General features: G+C 39.2%; 1 protein-coding gene across 1 annotated transcript in view; it reads left to right on the forward strand.

The window, feature by feature from the left end:
* The window catches only part of tsnare1 (T-SNARE Domain Containing 1), a 128,579-nt gene that overhangs the window by 47,091 nt on the left and 64,322 nt on the right, over positions 1 to 17,166 (forward strand). The window contains exon 2 of the mRNA XM_088006035.1: positions 8,417 to 8,524. Within this exon, the coding sequence (XP_087862161.1) occupies positions 8,440 to 8,524 (85 nt within the window). The 5' untranslated portion in view covers positions 8,417 to 8,439. The remainder of the gene's footprint in view (positions 1 to 8,416; positions 8,525 to 17,166) is intronic.

The following is a 17,166-nucleotide window of genomic DNA, read 5'->3' on the forward strand; positions in this document are numbered from 1 at the left end:
AACCCATATGGGACCCATATATCAGCCCTCCTTTCCCCCACATGAGGCCCACCTAGGCATGCTGGCTGGGAGTTGCAACTGATCCAGAACGCTGCTGGTGATGTTCTGACTAAAACCAGAAAGATAGAGCACATCACGCAGTTATTCCAGTGGCTCTCGATAGCTCAGAGAATAGACTTTGAAATACTTTTGTTAGTTTATAAATCTCTGAACGGCAGTGTTGTCGTACTTGAAATTGGCCTTGGTCTCGAGACCGGTCTTAAGACCATTTTTTGATGGTCTCGGTCTCGTCTCGGACTTGACTGCATTTGGTCTCGGTCTTGTCTCGGTCTTGGGCGCTGAGGACTCGGCATTTTATTTCAAGACCAGTCGAGACCGCAACTGTGAAAATACCACTAAACGTGCAGCATACTGTCCAGTTTATTTAACATCTTTGTTTTCAGTGGATGCAAAACGCACCAATTAAAATCCAAGCAACTACGTGTTTCTGTTACTCCCTCCTACCCCTCCCCCTCCCTACCTTTCACTCGCACGCGGCGCTCTGAGACATGCGCAGTGGTTTTCTCTCAGCGGCAGAAAATGTTTGTCTAATCGTCAGTAATGGAATATCGCTGCATAAATCATAAGAAATCCGATGGCCACAGCTAACTCAGCAGCGCTTCGCTTTCACAGACGGTGGAGACAACGTCTAACATTTTTCGTCACTTAGAAAAGTAGCTCAAAGAAGGTAAGATCCGTTGACGTGATGTTAGCAAAGGTAGCTGTATAGACACACATAAGCATTGTGATGAAAAAAAGTTGTCACTCACTGCGCTGAATTATTGTGCGGAGATGTTGACTGACTTGTCGCATATATGGGACAACGGCGCTATGTCCAAAAGTCCGACCGTCAGAGGAGTTGTCAGTTCACCATATGCAGCAAGTTATGACGAAAATAAGTCATTAAATTGTTTTCAATGATAACTATATGATATACATGTGTTGTCATGGTTTCAAAGTGTATTTAAAGCAGGGTCTGGCTGCAGCTTGAGTCAGCTACAACACACACCCGTGTAAAACTCACTTAACCGCTAAGTCAGGATGCCATACAACTGTTAATAACAAAGTGTATGACGATCTACGTCATAATTCTGTGTTGCTGATTAAATGAAATCTTATGGTAATGACGTGTCTGACAGATATTGCCGGTGTTCTATCAGATTACCATAGCATACATGCAGTGAGTACCATGCCAGCGCATGCGCATTAAGTCCGACCGTCAGTGGAGTTGTCAGTATACTCAACAAGTTATGATGAAAATAAGTCATTAAATTGTTTATAATATAACATAATATGATAACTAGATAGATATACATGCGTTGTCGTGGTTTGGTCTGGCTGCAGCTAGATGCCATACAACTGTTAATAACCAAGTGTATGATGATCTACGTCATGATTCTATGTTGCTGATTAAATAAAATCATATGGTAATGACAGCGTATGCATGTCTGAGCTATCTGACAACGTATGCTGATCTGACAGAACACCGTGAGTTTGTGCTAAGCGTATGACGATCTGACCTGGCAGAACACCCGCTCTTTGTTCTTGTAATGCTCTGTGTACACTGCATCATTATTTTATTTAATTATGTACGTTGATATTTAAATTAACAAGTAACTAAAACACAAGAACGAAAGAGCGCAGAGCATGCACATTGCTCTTTGATTGTTTTTGTTCAAAGTGGCAGCGGTAATGTCTGCCATGGTGTCAGATTACCTGGCTTCATGTAGCGGGAGAGAGGGTGAGAACAGTCACGATGAGCGCCTTCTGTTTGGTTACTTCTTGCTTGTTGTTCCTTGGTCAGTGTTCGTAGTTGAGTGTTATTTACCATCAGGGCATTGCCTCAATTGCTATGTTTAATGGTGCAACAGTGGTGGTTTCTTAAATGAGCAATATGGGCAAATGTCCAGGGTGTTATGTTTTTAGGGATGGCACATGACCATCACACATTTTAGCACAGAAATGGAATATTTAATATTGGTAAAATGTATTAAGTATTTAATATCTAGGTGTTTTTATGGGAATATGGATCTTTCAGATTATTTTGAGAAGCAATTTCAATCACATTTTACATTTTATTGTGTCATGTGGCGCGGGCTGCTGGTCTTGGTCTTGACTCGGTCTCGGATCCTAAAAGTCTTGGTCTTGTCTCAGTCTCGATACACTCTGGTCTTGGTCTTGTCTTGGTCTCGGGTTAGGTGGTCTTGAACACAACACTGCTGAACGGTTTAGCACCACAATACATTAAAGATCTGCTGGTGTTATATCAATCTTCTAGAGCTTCCAGGTCTTCTGGTTCTGGCCTGCATCAGAACCAGAACCAAATGTGGAGAAGCAGCATTCAGCTTCTATGTATCACAAATCTAGAGCAAACCTCCAGAAAACAGCAATTTAGAGGACATCTATATTATTTACAGAATATTGACTTTATTTTGTAAATAAACACTACATGTATCCTCTAAACTTCTGCCAGATCCTCTATTCATGACCCATTATCACACACACTGGATAGCAGTTACTATTGGCTGTAGGAGCCAGATACTTTCCACATTATACTGTTTTGAGTATTAATAAATAAAACTACTTTTCTTGCACTATTTTTCATGTTTTGTGTAACTGAAACATGATGTTGCATTTACATAAAATACTTCTCATTAGGGATTTTATGTAAATGCAACATCTAAGGACAGAAGTTGTTGTTTGATTATGTGAATTAGGGGGTGTTGCTTTCTAGGGGGCAGAAGGAAAACAATGTGCCAGAAGATATAAATGATGAAATGGTGAAGATGTTCACAAAGGGATGAAACAAAGTGCTGATGGCCTTTTCAATCACTCTAACCACTCCTTGTAAAGCTTTTATGTCATGCTCTCTACACCTGCCATATCCAGTTAGGAAACTGTACAGAACATCTGTTGAGGCAGGTGGGCTTTTTTCAGAACCCTGAGCAAGTGGGACTTATGGCCCACTTGCTCAGGGTTCTACATAGAATAAGTGGGGAGGAGGTAGGACAGAAACTTATTTCACTTATTTCAGAGAAACATGAACTGATTAGATGCAAAGAGCTCTCTGGCTGATCAGCTAAACTGTTTAAAAGCACAAAGTTATTTCATCCAAGATTGGATCATACAGGAGGAGGAACATTTGCACAACCTCTTTGAGTGGCCATGGTTCAGGCGCTCCCCTCCCAGAGGTACAGAAGGATTACTCAGTAAAGTGGCCAAGAGGCTCATGGGAACTCTGGAGGTGCTGCAGAGGTCAGGTGGCTCAGGTGGGATAATCTATCCTCAGGACAACTACAAGCCATGTTCTCTTCAAATGTGACCTTTAAGTCAGAGTGGCAAGAAGAAGGTCATTGTTAAAAAACAAAGCTACAGGAAGTCCCATGTAAAATCTCTCACAATCCTACAATCTACACATCACAATAGCTTCCCAATAACACATGTTCCCATTTTTATTTCTGAAACATTTTGAAAACTATCTATTATCTTTCTTCCACTTTATGATTACTGTATGCTCTAATGTTTTTTGAACTTTTTCATAAAATCATGTCTTAGTTTGTGGTTGTGATGTAAAAAAATATAATTAGTTTAAACATTATGATTATAGTAGGACCCCCCCACCCCCACTCCGCCTGTTGCTTGTATGCTGGTATTGATCTGTTTTAAGTCGCATGTCATTTCTGCAGCTAAATCTGCTTTGTGTTTATTGAACGCAGAGCTCTGTCATAAAATATAGGGACAACAGCGTTCAGTCGTGTCAAGTATATGCTTGTTTTGTTTATTTCAATTCCAATCCCTTTATGCTGTTGCACCTATAAGAACTTAAACAGAACATGTTCAAAGATTGAGGTGAGCTGTATAAACTGGATTTTCTTTCCATCATGGAAAAGTAAATTTTTGAGTTAAATGTGGACTGGAAGTGGAAGGATTTCATGATCTCAGTAAGACTCATAGGACTGCTTTCTGGAGACCTTGAGGGGGGGTCTCATGGTCTCATATCCTCCAGAGTAATTTGTAATTTCTGGCTTCTCGGTACTCAGTGTCCTCTTCTGCATGAAAATAATTACTTACAATATTGTTTCCATTTCAAACAGTGAAGGTTTGAGCTTTCTGCCTGTGTGTTTAAATGTGAACAGAGTGTTCCTCATGCCCCCGGACGTAGATGATGCGTGTCCCCACTTCAGAGGGATGCAAGACACAGTCAGTGGACATGAAACAAACAGAGTGGAGCTTGTTTGTGGACTGCCAAAAGTAATTAATCCCTTTTCTCAATGAAAATTAATCGGATTAAACCTTCTCCTGGCCCACTGAATCTGTCCCTGTGTAATGTGCGGACACTGCATCTCTTGCTGCTTCTCCATACTGCGCCTGCTCCCAAAGTGCCTCGGTCATAAGCTGGATTCACTGGGTTCTCTGCAACAATGGGCAGCACTGGGACTCTAGAGTGTAATCATATTCTCCTGCTTGTCTGAATGCTTGTCTTTCACGGATGGGGAAAGAGCTTTGGCCACTTGACCAGTGCTGTACTCTGACCTTTGCTGGGCATGCTGAAGAGCCTGGAGAGGAGGGCAGAGAGAGATTTGTTGATTAGAGTTTCATCTGTTTGTCTCTGGCCGCAGGTCAAACACATGTTCTCATGATGTTCTGACCTTTTCAGCAGTGTTCAGATTAGCATTCTATGCCCTGTGCCCCTCTTTTCCTGTAAGTGGGTTATGGGCTAACATCCTGAAGAGGCTGACTGTGAAACATCCACTTGTTTCTTAAGCCCCTGGATGTCTGATGGCTCCAAATGTTCCAGTCCTCGACCAATCTACACCCATGTTTAATTGTGACCTTGCAGGAATGTAAATGTTTTAAAGTTGCCTCTGACTAATGTGTTCATTCAGGCATGTTCTGACCTACTTCCAACATTTCACATTTCCTGCAGTCTTTAATTTCCATCACACTACAGCACATTATGTTTTCTCAACTCTTTTATTAAGTAAAGCAAAGAACTTAGAAAACACTAATGGCTTTCTGTTGACACACAGCTGGATGTGCAGTATTGGCATATACAGGATGGCTGCATGACTCTGTGCATAAGCCTTATACTGCATTCTGCTTATACAATAATGCCAGTATCAGCAGTCATTGCTGCATAAGCAATCTTTAGTACTCTCATCTATTCATGTGTTCTCTGTGGAATGTAGCTTAAATTTATTTGTATGAGGTGCTTATATGCAAATATTTTTGTAGAACACATCTAAAATATTCAAAAGAAAATGCAGCTGGGGAAACTGAAACACTTTGATGCTACTTCATTCGCACCAAAGTCCATATGAAGTAGCACCAAATCATTGCAATGCCGCAATGATTTGCGGCATTGCAATGATTTGCAATGCCACAAATCTGTGAGTGCCATACAATGCCATGAATCCTTGGTGCTGATTGGTTGTAAGACCATAGATGATAGCTTCTGCAGCAGAGCCAAGGTAGTTTCCATTGTGTGTATCAATGCATGTTGAAGCTATTAAAATAGGCCATTCTAGTTTTCCTAGATTTCTGTTGTTCCAGGTTGGTTGTGGGCTAAAACCCCTGCAAATACCAGGGGTCCACAGTATAAGAGATATAAGATTCTGGGAGGAATTTTACTGAAGTAGAATAAATATTGCACCAAAATCATATGAAAAGGTGCAAAATGGTTTTTTAGTGACTCTTCTCTGTGCGCACCGCATCATTCCGAACATTAAAATATATCACAACAGAACTAAACATTTTTCAAATATATGTCCCTAACCACATGCATCCAGTTATCCAGTCTTGACTATTCAGTCAAGAACAGTCAGGTTAATGTGCTTCATGTTAGTTCAGCTCAGTCAACATCTACTACAGATTTAGTAGCTCTAACCAGTAGAAAAGATGGAGAAAACACAAAGAAATAGACCAGAATTACTTTCTATGACAAAGGAAAAATAAGTAGAGAAGAAAAAGTTAATGATGCCAATAAAGAGAGAAATTGTAAAGGATAAAATGAGTTAAAGATCAGAGTGAGAAAACTGACCAGCATTTTCTTTAGGAGTATAAGTCTGTAGAAGCATAACTACAGAGCAGAACTATACACTATGACTATATTTTGTCTTTTTATATGTTTCCTTGAGAATTGTAGACTGGTTCACTATTGGAGATAATTAGTTTTTTCTTTAACTTGCACTGGTGCAACAAATGTATACATATAAATTGTATACTGCCATAATGAAAACTATATCTTAAATAGACTATTTGCAAATGTTAATTTATTTTTAAAAATCTCAAAATTCAGTTTTTCTAAATCAAATCGTTAATACCAGAGTGAGAGTCGTCTTCTTCTTTAACATTTCTAAACCCATACAACATATATTTTCCATAGAGAAATGCTATGTTGTGACCATATTATAGCTGCCACAGTCATGGGGAGGATGCTGACATGATGTTGTTCAGTAGTCACGGCAACCATCCACAAGGAGGGTACGCCTCAAAATATTTTATATCAGAAATCTTTATCTTTGTTTTGAGGTAATTATTTAATTTTAGAGAAATTGAGGTGGGGTTTTATCAGCTGTTACCCAGAATCATGAAAATTAATAGAAAAAAAAAATTGACTAACATGTCTGTGTAAAATGAATCTATGAGCGTCACTTTTTTTTTTTTGGTTTTGTTGGCTCTAGTGGCCTTTATTTGAAAGTAGTTTGACAGGAAAGAGGGGGAAGACATGCAGCAAATGTCGCCGGGCCGGAAATCAAACCTGTGACCACCAGCATGAGGACCAAGGCCTCGATACATGGGTTGTGTTTGCCCCTGCACCACCACAGCACCCGAGCTTCACTTTTTAAAGTAAAATTACTGAGGAAAAATCACTTTTTGATGACGTTACTAAGATGCAAGTGTAAAATATTTATCTTGATTAAATCTAAGCTGAAAATAAACCATTTGTAACTGTTTGTAATAATTCTACTACAGTCAGGGAAGGTGGTGGATGATGATTCAGGACATCAAAGAGGCTGAACATTCTGAAAGAAATTAACTGCATTGCAGCACCCTAATAAGCTACATAATTATAAAAAAAAGACAAATGTTGTTGATGTAGGTCACACACTAGGGACCAAATAAGAACCCACTTATGTGGTATTAGTAAAAAAAAAATTAGAGGGAACAGAGCGCGTCTAAAAGCTAAACTAACTAAAAACATCCAGTAAAAATCCACAGCTTACATGTTCTTTTTCATTCAGAAGTTTTCCCCAGGCGGGAAAACTAATCCCAATAAATCAAACCCTTAATACCAGAGTGATAGCCTTCTTCTGCATCAGTTCTAAGAGGGAGCCTCATCAAGATGTTTTATTCCAAAATTAATGTTTAAAAAGCTGCAGAAATTCAAAGATGTATTGCTGTTTTCGTGTATGAATGAAACTACTGTAATCATAGAAACAAACCTGATAGAACTCTTAACAGTAAGAGAATCAGAGTTCTGCTGCCATCCATACAGAGGGGACCTGAGCTGATGAAGATGTTTTCAGCCTGACAACTGCTTTTATTAACTGTGATATCTGTGGAAGCGCAGAACTTGATGAGGCTGCTTAAACCCTCTACTCAGGGGCCTCTACTTAGAGTTTGGGTGCTCTTGTGCCAGTGTGGGAACTAGAGGATCTTTAGGATTATCTTTAGGACAGTTTTGGAGTCTCAACCCCAAATACTCCAGTGACCAGTGGAACTGTTGAGGCCAGGACGTTTCTATTTCCTCTCTGAGCCCAGGGCATCTGCTAAGCTTCATGTCCTGTCTTTCCTATCATGCATGAAAGCAATACTTACAGGCATAACTCCAGTGGAGATTCCTGTGACAGATGGAAGAACACAAATAAACAAAGGTCCTGATCATCATAAAAGTCTGCACAAGTTTGTACTTTACTTTTTCCTTAAAAATGAGGAAACACCTTTTTAACATCTTTTCTTTTTCATCTTGTAAAAGCAGTGTTCTGTTGAACATCAGCAGTGTGTTATATTTACGAAACATAAAAACAGTAGACCTATGGTTACTTTTTGTTCTAGTTTTTTTCATTCACACTGTAATTATGTGCTTTTTGGGTTAATAAATATGCTTAAAATAAAATAAATGGAATTTAGAAAAATTAAACTGGAAAAAGTGGAATTTGGGAAGAAAATCAAACAATTTGGAAAATAATAAAACAGATTTATTATGGTGCTACATAATTCTATATTGTATAAGCGATGCATAAAGGAACTGACAATATTTGTAGAATAATAAAGACTGCTTTGGAAATGAGCAGAAATCAACTCAAAGAGGAAATAAACTGGTGCCTCCTAATTAATTCTTGCCAACTGTCTTTTCCTTTCCAATTGCATGCAGCTGACACACCACCAAACATCAGAATGTCATATGGGTCCATCGATGGAGGTTCCTTTGGCAGCCGTAACCCGTTTGGGGGCCCCACCAGGCAGGGCTATCAGCCAGTAGGTAAGGTCAAGTTCTGCTTCATCAAATGACTGTGCTTCTTCATACTGCACATGAAAAGTTCCTTCACACTGCATTTTACAGCTTCAGGACTCAACAAATCACAGTGAAAAAAGAAATTAATTTAACTCAATTGAATTGCTTAAGTTTATCCAACTTAATTCATTAAACTGGTTTAACTTGACAAATTTAAGTCAGTCCTACTCAAATCATGTAGCTTACTTCAAATAAAAAGAAAACTAAAAAAGGATATTTTGGCTAAGGCTGCCCTTATATTTGAGAGTAGTTAGACAGGAAAGTGGGTAATGAAAGAGGGGGGAGACATGTGGCAAAGGTCATCAGGTCAGGACGTCTGCATCGAGGACTAAGGTCTCCTTACGTGAGTTGTGAGTTGTGCTCTGTGCCTCCACAGCATGCTGGTTGATACAGGATATGTTCCTGGTGAAGCTTGTGTCATGATGTCAGATGTAGGATACAAACGCGGCTTTACATTTAATTGTTTCAAGTAAAGTCAAAGTAAAAAGTTCCTTGAAGTTAAATTTTTTTTAACTTTTAAGTCAATTCAATACAAAAAAGTAAGTTGTCATCATTAAGCCAACATAATTAAGTGAGATTTATGTAAATAAGCCCATATCATGAACTATACAGCCCAAATACACTTTTAGAGTTCAGTTACATTATGGTTTAGCTTAATGTATGAAACAAGTGGCTATTGGTGACCTGTTACAAGCATGAAGATTGTTATGACCAAAACAAGAAAAACACCATTTTCATTATACTGGAAAAAATGTTGTTGATTGAAAACAGGCATAAATATGTCAAGCAAACATATTCACACCCCCTAACATTTTCTACCTCCTGTGATGTTTCAAGCACAAACTTCATGCCATTAACCGATACAGAACTGTGTTGTGAAATAAAAGTATCAGACAAAAGCAACCTGAAAACTGCATTTTTCCCCTTTATTATAATTGCTCTTAATAAAATCCTTCAGATGTCATCTATTTAGCATACATAGTTCAGTTGTGTGTCACTTAGTTCCTAACTGCAGCTTTTCTGTTTCTGGTCAGTTGGTTAGAGACCAACCAGCATCATGAAGATCCAGCAGGCAGGTCAGGGAGAACAATGTGAAGAAGTCTAAAGCAGGGTTAGGTTGATAAGGAAATTACCATCTTCTCAATGAACACTGAAATGAAATGAACCATTTGAAAACAGGCAGAACACAACTGGAAGCCTATCGAGAATATGTGTCCAACTAAACTAATTGAAAGTAATCTGTTAAAGGACAGTATTATATGATTTCCAGGCACCACAATACTAAAATCAAGTAATTTTACCTTCAGTTATTTTGAAAAGCTATATGTATCAAATATGACTTGAAATAAACTTGACTTTGTAATTTAACACATTGAAATTAGACTTTTGTCTAAACTCCTGCTCTTTCTTAAATTCTGCCTTCAAGAAATCGTCAAAACATCACTCCTCTATTAACCCTTTAGCAATTATTTTTCCAGTGTTTCACAGATAAGTAACTCGCATATCAAACTCAGCAGATGCACAGGTCCACCAGGTGTTTGCTAATTGCTGCTGGCTAGTTTGAAGGAGCTCAGTCGGAGAGTTGATGAGGAGGGCTGCTCTGAGAGGAGGAGGGTTGGAAACTGGAGGCTTGGAAACTGCATCTCTGATAAGTAGCACCACATTTACAAGGCGGTGCTAGGTCCAACCAAGTGTTTGGCATAGCTGACTGGTTTCCCAAACATGCATGACAGAATCAAGGCAACATCTCAGGTATGAGTTTGATGAGGGAATAAGAATATAATAGGATCTAAAGCTCAAAAACGTAATACGACCCATTTAAAAATATGTGATTATTGATATTAATCTACTGATAATCCCATTTTCACATCATCATTTTACCAACCAGTGAGGTAACTATTACCTACCTCAGTGGTAGGTAATAGCTTTCCTACCGGTGAGGAGGAAGGAAAGCTTTTACAGTGTAAAGTAAAATCTTCTAATATCAACTTTTTATTTCACTTTCAGAAATTGTGAACTTTTCTAACAAATGTAAAATAGGAGAATACATTCTAAACTTGTTTTTTCAGCAGATGTTACTGTCATTACTGTGGTTTTATCAGAATCCACCTGACGTCACCGTTGTTCCAGCCTTCAGAGGCAAACAGTCATACTCATGGATTGTTAGTCAACACATTTGTCATTCATGAAAAAATGAATAATTCAAGTAATCTGAACCACATGAGATGAAAAGCAAGCAAATACATTATCACATAAACCGGAAGTAGAAATAAAAAGAAAATAAATGTGATTTTCTTCTACCAATACATTCACTGAGTGTAAGATTATAGAGGATATGTTCAAAAATGTTTTACAAGTCTTAACATGAAAACAAGTTTCCTGAACATATTCTGAAGTCATGTGGGCTAGGTAGTAAAAGAGACATGGACAGGAGAGCTGTAGTGTTTTATTTAACATATTCACAGCATGACATACTAAAGAGGTGAGTCAGGAGAAACAATCAGTTGAATCACAGTTTCAGATTCCTCACTTCCGAGAAAGGCAGAGTTCATTTTTCAGACAGTCAGCTTTGAGCTTCAATTAGATGCTGAATGGCTGAGAGGATTTCATCTGTTCTACAATAAAATTCATATTTGAAGCAGTAGATGGGAGTGTGTGCTTGTGTGTGTGAGCTGATGCTCTCATGCAGAGGTCACAGGTTTTCTGAAGGGTTAAGCGGTGTGAAAAGCAGCTTCATTGGATTTGATCCTCTTGGTGCTTTCATTAGCCTTGTAATGGGGTAGGAGTGAGACAAAAGCCTGGAGGCAAAACATGTTCAGCCAAGCTAGAGGTGTATGTGTGTAAAACAGATTTTCTCTGACCGACTGAGAGAAACTCAATGCATGCAAGGCTGGAAACATAACTCTTCCAGCTGTGGGAAGAACGGCTCTAGATTTTAGCTTCTTGCTGGGCAGACTGCCTGACAGTTGAGTGGTTGGTCGACTTCTCTTTCGACAGACACGTTGCTAACATTTGGGAGAACCATATTTTTCATTTTTCTTTAAATAATTTACAAACAGAATGGATTTTCTTTATTTTCCTCTGTCACCACAGAGAGGCAGCTGCATAGAAACGTGCTCCAGAGCCTTCTCAAAACAGTTTGAAACTTGCTGAAGAACATCATGTTAGTATTTGTAAAGACTGTACACTCCAGAGGAAATGAGAAAAATGATTTGCATATAGAGGGAATCTTTAATTGTTCTTTAGTGGGTGAATTCCCAGTGCACAGAAGCAAAATGGATAAAAATAGAAGAACACAGAAAGACCATCATTAAAAATAAATCACTACAAACGAGAATACAAACAAGATGTCTCCTCAAGGAGAGGCATCACTGACACACTACAGAGCACATGCAGCTGATCTGTCGTGTAAACCAGTGGCCCCCAACCTTTTTATTACCACGGACCGGTCAAGACTTAGAAAATTTTGCTGCGGCCCGGGAGGTGGGGGCTCGTGAACCTTCGGATAAGGCTTCTGCATGTTGGTGTTCCCGCTAAAGCCTGAATATGCCCAATTTGGGTTGTCTTGGCCCCCCCACTTTTATGAAATCAAACAAAATCGGTGTCAAACATTAGTGCTATGTTTGTGCTGGTTTGTGCTGCAAAAATTTTCGTTTGTGCCGCTATCATTTTAAAGATATAAAGAAAGTTGGATTTCATAAAAGTTGGGGGGCTGGTTGACCTTTTGACCTTTACACTTTCATTAATATCTTCAAAGCCAAAGCAGCACAAACAAAAATCTTTGCTGCACAAACCAACACAAACATAGCCGAGTTGATTGACACCCATTTTGTCTGATTTGAAGAAGGTGGGGCGTTGGTTGACCTTGGATGACCTCTGGAAACATTTCTTTATATTTTTAAAATGATAGCGGCACAAACGAAAATTTTTGCTGCACAAACCAGCACAAACGTAGCACAAACGTTTGACACCAACTTTGTCTGATTTGAAGAAGGTGGGGGGGCCAACTTCACTCAGGTGTGGTGTGTTGCTCCTGCCTTGTGGCTGGAGACACCGATTGAACCTGTTGGACTTTTATCAGCTCTGTGATCACAGAGGTTTGGAGAATCGCCCGGCAATCCTTAAATCTTGGTCTAAACCAGACTTAAGACTCACAAGTTCTACTCATCTCCTCTCGACCACTGCCCTAACGCTCTCTGACTCTGGTCGCTATGGTAACGTTTACATATCCCTTCAAAATAAGATACAGATGCGCCACAAAAACGAACATTTTACTTTCTTGAAAATTTTAACTCGCGATAATGACTAACAGGAGCCCTGAGCTTGTTTCTCTGCAACGAGACGGTCCCATCTGGGAGTGATGGGAGACAATAACACCCGAAGTGTTGCTTATATCCACAGCCTGCTTGGTCTCTACGTGGCGAAGCAGTTTGAAGCTTCATTGCCTCATTAGCAGCCGGTCGCCGCATGTTACACAGAGCGGCTTGTAATGTTTGACTCACCTACCGGTCTGGGATAAATCCATCCTCCTGTCTCTTCTCTGGGCCTTTTCCCCTTTGCAAAGAAACTTTCCAAAGACATCTGATCCGTTTCTTACTCATTTTACTGCTTGTGGGCTCAGCGTTGGCGCGCAAGTAATTGAGAGAATCCGGTTAAAGGATTTTCAAAATAAAAGATCCTCCAGACTCAAATAATACATAAAACGTAAATATTTAATTATTTTCTTGCGCGGCCCGGTACCAATTGGTCTACGGACCGGTACCGGTTCACGGACCGGGGGTTGGGGACCACTGGTGTAAACAACAGGACATTAGCTGATCACTGGGTGACCAGACACACAAACAGTGAATACACAAACCAAAGTGATTCCAAACCCTTCACCTCATTTTCAGAGGGCTGTTTCACAAAACCAGGACAGTCACTTAAAGCCGGATATCCTGGTTTCCTTCAGCCTGGACTCTGTTTCACAAAAACAATAGCACATAAGTTACCATGGTGATGTATCTTGTGCAGCTGGCTTGCTCCAGACCAGGCTAACAGCCAGACTTAGATAATACTGGAGCCTTATCTGGTCAGTCAGATGAGGCCAGTCAGTCAGAAACGTATTATTTCTTTGCTTTGTCTGGCTGTATGGAATCAATTACAGGGTAATGAATCAGACCTTGCTTTACCTAAAATTAAAAATAATATCCTGAAATGTTTTGCATTTCAGGATAATTCTTGAATTGTGCTTTATTAATTTACTATAAATGAATACAACACCAACCTTTCACAAACATGTCTTATGCGGGGTTAAGCACAACCCACATAAGGAAGCCTTAGTCCTCAATGCGGCCGTCTCAGGTTCGAATCCCGGCCTGGTGACCTTTGCTCCACATCTACCCTATCTCTCATTACTTTCCTATCCTAACACTTTCAAACAAAGGCCACTAGAGCCAAAACAACCTTTATGAAAAAACATGCCTTGCCTACCAATCTCTGCAGTTTTGTAAAAGGCTGATAGATGGATAGATAGATAGATAGATAGATAGATAGATAGATAGATAGATAGATAGATAGATAGGTGCAATCAACTCTCATTGAGTCACAAAATGTTATTTTCCATATCATGAACAATAAAACATGAAGTTAGTTTAGTTTCTTTCATAACTTCTTGCTTTATGATCTGTCAGACATTCAAAGCCGAGATCACTCCTGAAAGTTAACTGTAATGACAGTGAGGCAGCTCAGACCGGTTCATAATTTAGTTCCTAAGCTCTTGTTAAACATGGAGAAAGTACTAAGAAATAAAAACACATGGAGAAGGGTTTGAAAAGCCCATAACTTGGATCAAGTAGGCTGGATGATGAATTTACATTGCAGCTGCTCCAAAATGCCAGGGCACTGTTCAACCACAATAAGGTTGTTTTGTTGTTCTTTTGAACAATTATCCAAGTAAGAACACTGATCACAGTTATGGCAGCAGTCTAAGTCATAGTGAGGCAACACAGGCCACAATGCCACGAGACACCAGAAAGAAAACATTGTGTTCACATTCACCCAAATATCCAGCAAGGTTGCTATGGAAACCAAAGAGGTTCTACACATTATTAAAACTAAAGCTAGCAATCTATGAGCAGCATAGCAAATAAGTAAAGGTAGATTTCTGCTACTTTGAGGACAGAACAGCAAAAAGGATAACATATATGTTTCTTTTTTTTTTTATTTGCACATTTTTTTAATGTTCTATAGAGACTATCCAAGAGAAGTTTCACACACATTGTTGGACAACTTTGCTATCTACTATATTTCACAGCCTACCCAAACAGTTTCAAAACCAAATGTAAGTTTTCTTGTCAGTCTTCTCCAGGTCAACACAATATTAAATTACCTATTTACATTCAGTATCTCTATCAGAGTCCCCCTAAAACTCTACTATTATTCAACAATATCTGATCTTAGTTTGATATAAAATCCAGCCAGTTTTTGTATATGTTCTTAAATTTTCCAAATTCTAATCTCATGGAAAAAGTCAACCTTTCAGGGAACAAGATGTCTTCCACTGTTGCCCACATTTTTTCTCCCAGGGTGGTTTAACCATTAAACCTCACAGTGGTTTAATTTCACAGCAGTTATATGATGAGAGGCAGAATGCACCTTTTACAGATTGCCAGTTGTTCAAAATATCAATGAAATGCATGTACTTTTCAAAATTTGAAAAACGTGAAATTGCTTGCATATCATTATAGCATTTAGCAAATACAAACATTTTGGGAAGTTGAACTGAATTTTTTCTGACTTTTCCTGCTGTACTCACTCAAAGTGCTTTACACTACTGACACATTCACCCAGCCACACTGACTGTGGACACATTCATACACCAATACACAAATTGGTTGGCAACTTGGAGTTAAGTGCTTTGCCCAGGACAAAGCACATGTTGTCGGAGGAAGCTAGAATCCAACCAACAACCTTTCCATTTCAAGTAGACTCTGTCCACTAAGCCACAGTCAGTAATCTGATATGTAAATAGCTGGTTTCAGCTGTATATTTTTGTTGAGTCCTGGACATTTGTGTCACAGTTTCCACCTGTATGTCCAATTCAATCACTTTCTTCACTTTGCCTCACTAAGTCATTATGGTCTAGTTTAGCAGTTCATCAAGGAAGAAAGGGAGTTTTTGTCACCAGAAAAGAAGAAAAGACCCTCACAGTGGCTTTTTGTCTATAGACTGCAGAGACTGTAAGGATACAGTACATCTGCCTTTGATTTAGTACGGCCGTCAGCTTCTCTCTTAAAATCACTTCTGCTGTAGCCAGACAGATGGAAGGCTAAGTCTCTAGAAAGGTTTCCTTTCATCGTAGTGGAGCCTGGGTACATTATGAGGGGTATCCGTGGAGGTGATGTGAAGAAAATGTAGGCAGGATGGGGGGTAGAGCAGGAGCCTGTCAGATTTACCGGCTGTTGCTCAGACTGATCTGAGGGGGAGCTCAGAAAATGATCAAAGCACAGGTTAAGTCTCTAATAGAGCTGTCGATTAGGCTAATCTCTCCACCCTCTCTCGGCGAACGCTCCCAGCCCTCCACCGTCTCTCTCTGCCTGAGAGGCAGCATGTCAGCACAAACACAACTCAGCGTCTCATGCATGATGGCATGACAACAGAGGTTTCAGTGTCAACACATATTGACGAGCCATATTCTGTTCTGATTAATGTGAGATTAAAAATAAAAGTAGTCCAGATACATTACAGAATTTATAATCGGTAGCTCAACAGCATCAAATAGCTGTTACAGTATGTAATAGTTTATGTTCATATTATTTGTTTTTAACTGAACAGTGATGTTCAATGAGGTGTGAGTTGTACCAGCTGGTCCTGAGTGCATATGGGCCACACTGGGGAGTATTATTATGTAAAATTGACTTTTTGAGCTTTGCATCATGTTATGTTGTTATTCCCTCATCAAAACACACATGCAGTGTTTCTTTGATTTTTCCATGCATGTCAAAGAAATCTTTGAAATCCTTGAAAGGCACCTTCACCTCTCTGCTAGCTGGTGCCACTAGTCTGGAAGAGCTAATACCTGGTGGAACTACATGGCTGCTGAGCTTAAAATACAAACTACTTCTCAGTCCCACAGTCCTAAAAACAGTTGTAAAGGGCATCATGTTGTGATGATGTCTTGAAGGCAAAATTTTACAATGAGTAGAAGCTTCTTAAAGACACAGAGGTCATTTTCAAGGCATTAAACTGAGAAGTCAGTTTCTGTGACATAGATACTTGATTGTGGTGGAAAATACAGCCCCTTTAATATGCACACATACATTCATCTCATTTAACACAAATAGAATGTTCCTACATGATGGAAATGTATTACCCAAACTGCTTGCAATCATATGATCATGTAATGTGTGAAATGTATAACCACAATATAAGGTTTTTCATTGAGGACTTTTAAAAATGATAAATCAAATTTTAGTTGATATGAAAATGTCATTTCTATGCTTGAGTAGTAGTCAGGAACATCTAGATTAGATGATATAATTATTTTCATTTAAAAAAATAGTTGAAATTCTACAACGGAAGCAGGTTTACCTCAGCCGGAGGAGAGAGAAAATCTGCTGACCTCAAAA

The sequence above is a fragment of the Poecilia mexicana genome, unplaced genomic scaffold (genome assembly GCF_051168715.1).
Source record: "Poecilia mexicana isolate PSO_F unplaced genomic scaffold, ASM5116871v1 scaffold_6, whole genome shotgun sequence".
NCBI lineage: Eukaryota > Metazoa > Chordata > Actinopteri > Cyprinodontiformes > Poeciliidae > Poecilia > Poecilia mexicana.